Source organism: Carassius gibelio, chromosome B17, assembly GCF_023724105.1.
Source record: "Carassius gibelio isolate Cgi1373 ecotype wild population from Czech Republic chromosome B17, carGib1.2-hapl.c, whole genome shotgun sequence".
In the NCBI taxonomy this organism is placed as follows: Eukaryota; Metazoa; Chordata; class Actinopteri; order Cypriniformes; family Cyprinidae; genus Carassius; species Carassius gibelio.
In genome coordinates, this window is record NC_068412.1 from 14,244,046 (window position 1) to 14,254,914 (window position 10,869).

The 10,869-nt window shown below is 36.1% G+C and overlaps 2 protein-coding genes across 3 annotated transcripts in view; one reads left to right on the top strand and one right to left on the bottom strand.

The window, feature by feature from the left end:
- The window catches only part of LOC127975831 (SH3 domain-containing YSC84-like protein 1), a 30,211-nt gene extending 25,199 nt beyond the window's left edge, over positions 1-5,012 (top strand). The window contains exons 7-8 of one of the 2 annotated variants that reach the window (XR_008157629.1): positions 4,156-4,718; positions 4,802-5,012. Coding sequence is in view for 1 of the 2 variants with exons in the window: in XM_052579829.1 (XP_052435789.1) it covers positions 4,156-4,205 (50 nt within the window). In the remaining variant the exon portion in view is untranslated. Of the gene's footprint in view, positions 1-4,155 lie in introns of both variants that reach the window. The other variant, XM_052579829.1, reaches the window with a different exon arrangement.
- A 486-nt stretch (positions 5,013-5,498) lies between these two features.
- On the bottom strand, positions 5,499-10,366 carry LOC127975830 (organic anion transporter 3). Its single transcript, XM_052579828.1, has 10 exons — positions 9,840-10,366; positions 9,654-9,754; positions 9,407-9,561; positions 8,936-9,104; positions 8,722-8,824; positions 8,503-8,633; positions 7,899-8,116; positions 7,643-7,751; positions 6,610-6,840; positions 5,499-6,308 (listed from the first exon to the last, which is right to left on the bottom strand). Exons 1-10 carry the CDS (start codon positions 10,065-10,067, stop codon positions 6,215-6,217), a joined length of 1,539 nt encoding a protein of 512 aa, XP_052435788.1. The 5' UTR covers positions 10,068-10,366; the 3' UTR covers positions 5,499-6,214.
- Positions 10,367-10,869: the final 503 nt, after the last annotated feature.

Consider the following 10,869-nt stretch of genomic DNA (forward strand, 5'->3'; position numbering starts at 1 on the left):
ATACTGTTAGCCAAATACTAGACACGTCTTTCAACAGTCAGTTGTCATTGCTTAATTCAGGATAAGTATACAGGTACGTCTGTTGTATGTCAAAGCATGACATTGGATGACTTCATCAAAATCAGGACAACAGATGTCTCTCTTTTTATTTTACGAACTTGTATTGGCACAGCAAAACCATATAGACCAATGCAAATACTCTACAGGAAGTACAAGGGAATTTTACTATAAATTTAAGGGGCTGTTCATACAGAATGTGATTTTGCTTTGAAAAACATGAGACTGAGGCAGTAATTTGGAGATAACATTAGGTCTCAAGATGCTGAACTTATTTTAACTTGAGTGTCGTGTCTTAATGATGAGTCATCTTTGAGACAACGCAAAATACACACAAGCGAAAAAAGGTCAACGGTTTAGCATGTGTTTACATAGAAACCGTTCTGTGTAAATCAGGCCAAATTTTGTTGGTTGTTTTTAAAAAGGTTTCCCAAACACTTTTGCTCTCTGCCATTGGTTGAACAAACACTTATGCCCACCCCAAACTCCTGCTATTGGTTGACCCAGTGTTGCTGTTGTCGGGCGCTTGGGATGTTTTGAACATGCCTCACAGACACCGTGTTTAAACTTCTTCAAAGAATAAATCTTTTAAAATATCTTCTTTTGTTAAACTGAACTGTCAACAAATGGAATGAAACAAATAGTGTTCTTGTCATGTTTCTCAAATACTTTACATTACTTCAAAACTTTAAAGTAGGGAGATTTAAGCTAAAAATCCATTACATTTAATGAAATGGTTTGGAGGGAATGACTTTTTTTTCCTAAGTTTTCTGTACACCTTCATAGAAGTTGCAGATGTCTTACTAGAAAGACTCCATCTTGATAAAGCTAACTACAGTCTTTTGATGATGAGTCAAAGAGATTCTCATCTGCATTGTTGCAAGCTGGAAAAAAGTCCCTGGGTGTGTGTTCACATGGCTTGTTTTACTGGCAGACATTTCTTTCCCCCCAATTATCATGATATCATTTGTGAAAAATGAGACCTGGAAAACTCTCACTCCTCACTGTTTCATTAACACTCCTTCCCCTGAAGATCATTATAGCCGTAAATAATACAGTCATTTAGATGGATCCCTGGCCTTAGGAAAAGGTGGTTATAGAGCCACCCTGATTTCTAAAGACTCCTTTGTCTATAAAGGGAAACTGTTTTATGAGGTTTTGATTTGTTAAGTGTAATGGCACGCTGAGCAGCTGTTGTACAGGTTTCTCTGATACATCCCGCTTTACCTTTTCCTTCAGAATTAAAAGTGAATCCAGGTTGTCAGCGTTTTCTTTTTTTAGGCCTTCCACCATAACCGGGTGCCGGTGATTATCTATGGTTACATCAGTTGGATTTGGTCACCTTATACCTGATAGGGCTTAGCAAACCCTCCAATCTGAGGCCCTCCTTCCTGTCATGAACTGTCACTTTTTCAGATATTGCGTGTGCAAGTAAAAAACCGCATAGCTCAGATGTCACCACTCTGCCAAAATACACAGCCCTTTCAGATCTGAAGAAACTCTCTGGATTGTATTGCTGTCTTGTGGCCGGCTTGTCATATCTTGCACTTGTGGTAGCGGGAATGAGCATTATGTCGAATGGATGCAGTTATTTTAGGATACAAGTCAAAAGCGTTTAGTGTGAAAAACGGCTCGACTGATGCTTTTGGCAACGCCTGAGGTTTATTTGGATTCAGGAGATTTCACAGCAGGTGCCAACAGTGTGAAACCACATTCCACCTCCATCTGATTCCCTGCTCCTGTCTTGTATGTCTTCACTCCTCAACACCCGTTTCCCTTCACTTTCCCAGCAAAGCAGATATTATCATTCAGCCAGCTCAATGCATGTTGAATGTCACTCTGCTTATGTTGATACATGAATGAAACGATCTGAAACCACGTGGGAAATCTGGAATCCAAAATCCGTTTTAAATATATACTATACTACCAAATTCGGCTGGTTTTACACTGTTGCCGTGGATTAAAGCGATCTCTCCTTCGCCGCCACAGAATACCAGAGAAGTTTTGTATAGCATTTCACCCTTCGCAAAGACCTGCCCCACTTTGTTACTGTTGCTATGTTCGACAAGCCATGCCGCTTTCTAACCACATCATATTGTCATTTTTTAAAGAAATTCAAACAATAAATGCCATTTTGTGGCTCTTTAATGTGTCGTGACAGATTGCTATAACGTCTCAGTTCAAGTGGCACATAAACTGATCATCTTTTCCTATAAACGTGAATGAACATGAGAAGGTATTTTATTTTAACAGCGGAAAGATGTCAATACTTCAGAAGTTAATTCAGGTGCAAGATCTCAAGTGCACATGAAGTGTGCAATTTGGGACAAGGCCCTACTCCCCTGTCTGATTTGTTTGTCGGATAAAAAATGTTATGTCAGATTTGACATAACGATTGGTCATATTTCCTGTCAATCAAACTCACTGCTGTTGGGCTGGTGTTGTTTTGCAGACCTGGCAACCCTGCATGGGAAAGAAAAAGAAGCCATTCCTCTTATTACAAGTTGGTTCATCAGAATGAATTTGGAAACTGATATTTCAAAATAAAAACATTCAGTTGCTTTAGAAAAATCTGCACTATTTGTAGGCCAGGTCTTTCTTGCACTTTTGTGACACTTAACCACGCATCGAGAATAGTGTTTTGCATTTTGCTTAAATGTCCGTTTCCTAAAAGACCTCTAAAGGAAGGAATAAAACAACTTACTCTAAATCTATAAGTTCCACAAACAAAGTGCATTTATTCCTGCTCTGTGTTAAAACGCATAGTCAAGAGTTTCAGTAATTGAAGGTTTACATTTGCTGTGTGATAACCTGACAGGAGAAATGATTGCACAGTTGTTTATATCTTAACATGTTGATAGACAGGTAAAGAAAAGGGTTTTGCCCCTGGCTGACAGATCCTATCTGCAGATGTTAATACTGTGTTTCGCACCACCATCTATTAGAGTACGAGCTGGAAAGTTTTGTGGTGTTGGAAGTACAACACAGTGTGTGTTTGAGGAAGAGTGCCAGTCAACTGAGCCAAATTGGGCTCAGTATCTGTTTTAGGAGTACACATGCTGCTCTCTAGTGTTGACAATTTGGTATTACAACCTTATATAGGCACGTTTTCAATACCATACATATTTATTCATTGCTAATGCACTGTACTTATGTGCAACATTTATACATTTACAAGCAATTATTTATCAAACTACCATACAAATAAGGAAAAGCATAAAAAATGCATCATACAGTTTAATTAAATGCATATAGCTCTTTTTTTTATATTGTTCCAAAGCACTGTTGAAATACCATTCAGGGAATTTTTTTTTTTTTTTTAAAGAAATCAAATACATTTCTGCAGTAAATAAATGCAAAAGCAAATGCACACTACATGTTTATGCATTTTGTTTTTTATTTACATTTATTTAATCTAAATTTAATAAGTTCATGAATGTTTCACTAATTGTTTTATGGCCTTAAATAATGTGGCATCAGTGTATATACCTGAGATACTATTGTATTTTTATTCATATTTTTGTAATTTTTATTTTAGTTTTATAAATGCTTTGTAGTTTTTTATTAGTTTTACTTCAGTTTTATTTGATTTATTTTTAGTTATTTAAATACAAGTTAAAATGAGAAATGTTTCCTTGACAACTAGCTGGAATAGTACTTTTTTAATAATGAAAATGAGTTTGTATGGTCTTAATTTCATAAGACCATTTCATGGTCATAACTGTAGAAAAGGGGCCTAAGTTAACAATAATGACCCTCAGTGGAATTACCATTTGAGAATCATTCTGTATATTATTATGCTTTATATGACCTTCACACTGATTTGTAACTAGAAAATGCTGCAGTAACAAAAACTTTTTTTTTTTATTAGTATTTTATGCATGTATTTATTTATATTTTTTTAATCAGGTTATATGTTTTACTAAATGTTTTATTGGCTTTAGTAATGAAGAATAACAGTTTGGGGATCATTTTGTATGTTACTAATCTTTAAATTACCTTTACACTGATTTGTGGTTCGAATTACACTTTCAAAATTGCTCCAATATGAAAGTGCTTTCAACCAAACAGTGATCTCTCCTCTCTAATGTGTTCTAGATCAAGCATCAGGTGGTGCTTTAGTGGTCGCCAGCAGCCTGGAGATCTGAGCTTTGTTCTAGAAGATCACATCACTGTTTTCACCAAAAGCTACACGCAGAACGACTGGTGGGAAGGAGAACTAAGAGTTCAGGTTGGGATATTCCCAGCTTATTGTGTGTCCTATAGCTGAAGGTACAAAAAAAGAAAAGAAAAGAAAAGAAACATCTTAAACTGATGACAAATGATGTCTGGCATTGAAGGGTCCTTTTCTTTTGCACAGTTTGAAATGACATTTCATGATGGAGTATATTTTTAAGAGCACTTGGGGTCAGTGATCCCCCTTAGGGCTCGGTTTTTCAATGTTCCTGGCATTGGTGAAATATTTTCTTTATTTAATTTCTGCCATTCAGTTACTGGAATGTGGGTCGACTACTAAAGTGTTCTCATTTTATATGTTTAGTTATGGAATAGTTTACACACACACACATATACAATTATGCTTTATATGCATACACAGAAACCAAAAAAGTGACATTGTGGTATTTTAAGTTAAGTTGCTCCAGGTATTTGACAGCACAATGGTTTTCCATTGTGGGCTGCTTGTTTTCCCTCTGATAATAGCACTGCACAGCTGTTGCAAACAAATGTAATTACAAATGATAAGCTTCGTAGTTTATAACAAGCCTTATTTATTGTTTTATGAATTAAAATCTTTTAACTTCACGTCTGCCTTATTGCTACTTCCTTTTTTAGGAAGCGAATGAATAATTGCTTTTGTTGCTTTAATTTATTGCTGTTTGCACAAATGTTAATCAAACATGAATTGTTTTCCTACTGGTTTTAAATGCCAATAAATGTATATCAGTTCTGATAAAGATTATTACGTAACTTTTAACTTACAATTTGTCTGTGGTGCTGGTTTAAGTCTTGATTCTTCTTACTGTAACAAACGAGTTAGAAGTTAAAATATATCATATTGACACTTGCTCATACTTGCAAGTGTCCTTGCCTACTAGGTGTCAATACAAGCTAAAGATCTTGTTCTGAGTACGGAGTAAAACAATCAAGTAGAAAAATAGCTACTGTGCATCTCCTTTGAATAGTCTTGTTAAATAGGCAAATTATATAATGCAATAAGCAAAATGCTAATTCTTCTTACAGCTGGTAAGAATAACAACAACAGCTGAATGTTCAAATACAGCAGATATATGCATAGGTCAGTGCATAAATATGTGCAGAGAGTTGTTCCTGTTGAAAGACTTTAGCTGATTGAATGTGTTTGGAACTTTTTTTAGTCCACACTTCTCTACAGGACATGGAAATTTTAGGAAGCAGCTAGATTGGAAAAATTGAATGAGTTCAAGACACATAAGTTCTAGCAACTATTTTATTTAACTTAAGCAAACACAACGGAATGCAGTTCTGTATGTCTACTGTATGATATAGTGTGAAAAACATTTTAATAATTAAAGAACATTTTGTGCAATGGAAAGCATCAATGCAAATAAATATCCTTTATTTGTTAGAATTAATTTTAATTGAAGGTGCATCATACAGTACAGTACATCTGAGTTAAAGGATTTTGCATGGTATATACATAAGCTGTTAAAAACAATGATTTAACCGGTTGTCTATTTCAGAGAAACACAAGACTTTGCCCCCAAGTGTTTGTGAAGGTAAAAAATTTTCTTTGGAAATCCAAGAACATTGCAAAATCCATTTCTCAATAAACCTTTAAAAAAAAACTTATACTTTCAAAGCATTTTTTTTTTACTGTGTGTGTTTTTGAACTAAAGAACTCCTATATAAAAGTATCTAATAGCAGCACTGAATGATTCCAGTATAAAATGAAATATTGTGAGATGTTCCAGTATCATACTTATCCAGAAATAAAATAAATTACAAACACATCCAAAACCTCATTACACAGTATCACTGCTTGAAATATATTTGTAAAATGTTGGCATCCCAAGAATACTGTAGGCCCTCACTTGTACTTGATTTTCACAGGAAAGACATGAAAACAAATAAAAACATAATATGAATAAGTCAGTGTTTGCTATGTTCCTCTTGTTAATTACACTGAGAGGGGACTGCATTCCAGTTGGTTCTTCATGTCATTCTCCTTGTTAAAAGAAGCATCCGACTTCTGTTTAGGCTTCACAGGCCAACTGATATGAAAACAAAAACTATTTTTTTAATTAGTCCAGAATATATCCAATTATACATACAAATTTTGAAAAATTGATATTTGAATGCTAACCAGTATTTTTATCTTTAAACGTTATGCTATCAATTGGTTATATATATTGATATAGATGGCATGCTGATGAAAAGAAATGCTGTCATGGCATGACGTTTATTGATGCGCTTTATATCTGATGCTGTGCCGCAAACTAGTTTAGAACACAAGTCTGACATATTGTCCTACTGACCTCCCTAGCACTCATTTTTAAAGAGTTTTATTCTTACCGTGCACAGCATGAGAGCTTCATACTGGGCTGTTTCTCACAGTCTTGTACGGTGTCTGGTAAAGGGATGCCACTGGTCTCTGGAAGAAGCAGGCAGAGGGCTGCACCAATGATCGGCCCACTGCTGTAACAGATCATAGCTGGCAGAGGGATCCCGCCGTCAGGGCTCACCACCGCGTTTATAATACAGGCCACTCGGTAACAGAGACTAACCAGGCCGACACACTTCTGCCTGCGTAGTGTCAAATATTTTGGTAGTGAGAAACAGATTCACATTTCATGAACAACAAGGTTCTTGATAGAAAATATTTACTATATTAGAAAAATAGTTAAATTTTCTTATTTAAAAATTGTATACAGCATCTACTTTTACTACATCTTACAAGTTAATAACTACACATTTTGAGTTTTGGCAGTCTATCTTCATCTGTGATCTGTCTTGTGATAAATGGGATTAGCACACCTTTGCTCAGATTTAGAGAAATCGAAGTGTGTTCATCAGTATAATATTAATACATTTTTCTACCTACTCTGTTTCAGCGTTGGTGTAAAAATGTTTGCAGCAGCAACTACTTATCTGTACATACAGATTAATTTTATCTCTTATTGTCTATTACTGTGCTGTTAGCTTACTTAGTATTGCCAACACAGCACATTATGTTATGTAACTTGAGGTAAAAAAAAAAAAGTGTTTTATAAGCTCTACAATGATTCAGTATATTAACTGTCTGCCTGCACAACAATCCAATATCTTTAACAATTTATAGCAGGAAATGCCAGAGGTTGTAATATATCTCAATCTCTTTTCATGTGGAATAAGAAAAAAAATGCTCTTACAGATCAGCACATGCTCATATTTCATTTCATTTTTTTTTTTTTTTTTTTTAAGTTAGCTGTTATAAAGATACTTTCTAAAATGCTAAAATTACTCCAAATTGCATTTAATTTCGCACAAACAAAGATGCTCTACATTTGTATTCGTTATCTGACCAATAAAATGCTTTATCAGGTAGGTCTGTTTGGATATTGTGTACCTTATTACAGTTGGGAAAAGCTCAATCCCATAGAGCACCGAGACACAGTAGGTGGACTGCATGCACAGCTTGCCCATCAGTGCCAGAGTCATAACAAGAGCAGGCATGTCTGTTCAGAAAGAGAGCTGATTGCAAATCATCAGTTTTAAGAGTGGTATTCTTCAAAAAAAAAGCATAATGAGCACCAAGCAATATCAGATCATGATCAGTCTGTGCTTACGTGTATGTATTGTATTTCAATGACTTTGTCTCTCACCACAGAACTTGGAAACGAGGAGGGACAGCATACAGGAAATGCCACTGAGGAACAGCGAGCCCATGCTGAACGGCCTACGGCCCCATCGCTTCAACAGAAATGGAAGCAGCAAAGAGGGAGCCTCTGACAGGCCAGAGAAAAACTGCGCCAGATAGATATTTACACCGAAACTTCCCACACTGAAGCAGATCCCATAATAAGTGAGAGCAGACGCAAAACTGTAAAAGAAAAAACACATTACAGCAATTGTTCACGAAGGTTTATATGAGCAGCAAACTGTTTGGATTTAAAAAACAACACCACCACATCTATAAATTTATTCAGATATGGCCTTTTTTTTATTTTTTTATTGAACACCCCCTCAAAGTTACATCGTTCAGTCAAGTGATTTACTTTGAGCTTTAAAAAACAACTCATAAAGGAAATACATTCCTTTAGTGGGAAAGTCATACTCCCTCTGTGTTACATTCTTAAAAATCCTTCAAATCTGTGAAAACCCCTGTGCTATGTTGCAATACAGCACATGCATTCAAAAGTGAGAGGAAAATTATTTTAGGACTAAATCACAGAAATGATATTACCAACCACAGTTAAACTTCCCTACCCAATGTAACTCATGACAAACAGACGCAGGAGTATAGTAGGTGACGTAAAGTTGGCGAAATTAGTCTCTGTCTTAGTTGAGGTCTTCTCTGAGAGTGGCTTCTGTGTCTCATTGTCCACAGAATCCAAAAGCTGTCAAGAAAAAAAGGATTTTGTACAATTTATGTTTCCACTTTCCACAAACATTTGAGCCATTTTAGAGTATGACATTGTGTCTTACCAGACCCAAATAGTGCTTGTCCTCAGGACTTCTATTCTGATAGCCCTCTAGTGTTTTCATCCTCTTATTTAGAAGCAGCCATCTAGGAGATTCTGGAAGAAAGCTAATAATTGCAAGAATGAGTGAATAAACAAAAACAAGCACTTACAAATAATAATAATAATAATAATTCAACACTTTAATCATGCACTGAAAATTTGTGTTTGTTACTAACAAATAAAGAGGTAGGAAAAGGATCTGAGGGATGCCCAGTGCCAGATGAAACTGCATCCAACCACTGGCCAAGAAAGCTACAGCTGCCAATCCCATCATTCCCAGACTGAAGATGAAGGAAAACAGAGTGGGTGGCCAGATACGATACTTGGGAAGGCTCCATTCAACTCCTGAGAAATCAGAGGCACTGGTAATTTATAAAGCATTATACAGTAAATACACTTGATTGTGTTAGGCCTATATTCTAAAATGAATCTATAATGTGCATTTTTATTTTTTATGTTTTTTACATATTTCACTCTCTGGCAAAGTGTTTAGTGGTCTAGTGAAGTAGTTCTACAGGAGCAAGACTGAACAGCGTTGTTTAGTTTATTTTAAAAGGTAGAAGAAAAAACTGCCTTCTTGCCACATTTTTTTTTTTGTCCAACAGTATTAATACATAGTGAGAAGACACGCATAAGCGTAGCTGTACCTAAACTGTAGGTGCAGATGTGGATGGCACAGCAGGCTGCTCCACTGATGCCGCGCGCAGTCAAGTACACGGGAACAAACGGAAGAAATGCCACTACAAGAGTAGCAACTGCGAGGACCGCTGAGCAGCAGATTAGAAGTAATTTCTTTCCATACCTGATTAGAGGGGGGAAATACATTTTTTTTTTCATAATTAACTTGTACGTAGCAACGTCAGACGTCAAAAACAGAAAGGGGCAAATACCAACTTGTCAGAAACAGCGCCACCGAATAAAGAGCCGACAAGTAAACCCGTCATGTACGTCGCTTGCCCATGTGCAAAACGATTCGGCTCGCGACACGTGAGACTCTGCAGCAAAACAGATAAGTGTGTAACTCACTGAATACATGTGCTAGGCTCTAAATAGATATGTTGTGCAATCTTTATTACTCACACGTGTGAGGTCGCTGCCCGTCCAACTTGTGGAAATGTTGAAAATATTAGTCCCCAGAGTTTCGTTCAAAGACTTGTTCGCTATATCATCACTGCAAGGCATAATGTGTAACGTAAAGACATCCACGAAAAATGTAAAGGCTGTGAAAAAGATCGGTAAAGTAAGGATAAAATAGACATGTCTTTGTAGTGGACCAGCAAACCGACGAAATGCGCCGTCCGTCTTCATTTCGTCTGCTAAAAGAAATTAAGTTGTGCCTCTAAGTAAACTTAAGGTAAGCACGAGCACTGATCTTTCACTGAGGTTTACTGTCAGCATTTGTAACGTGTTACTGTCACCACGACTGGGACTTCTGAAGAAGACGAATCCCAACGCTTCTGAAGAAGTCTTCTCTCCACCCTCAGTAAGTCTTTATGTAAGCGGAGTTGTTGGTTTGGATTCCTAGAGTTTAAGTCAGACAGGTGCGAATGGGTCAAGGCAAAGCAGCAACTGTCACACTCCGTCTACCCCACTCTTTATCCAGGGGGTGAATTTAAAAAGGATTCTGTAACGATAGATAGATAAATAAATGGTTTAAAAAGAAGATACTAAACCATACAAAATAAATAAAATTACATTATATTGCATTTGTATAGGCTATTACATTGTATTTTTTTCTGATTTCCGTAGGTTGTGTGTACTTCAAATGTGTTACTTATTATTAGAATCCAGAGAAATTCATTGCATTTACAGGAATCTTCGGATTAATCTTTTACAGATTAAAAATCAACCACTAATCCAGAATATTACAGTAGCAACTCATTGCTTACCTGCTAGTGATTGGGTATAAATAAATGTTTTGAATAGATCAAATATAATTTTTTTTATTTTATTTTTTATTTTATTTTATTTTTTTACAAAATAGCTACTACATTAGGCTTTACCAGTTGTTCACAAAGCTGGTCCTGGAGAGCCCCCAACACTGCACATTAGATGTCTCCCTATTCAAACACACCTGATTCAACTACATAGACCTCAAGACCTTAAATGT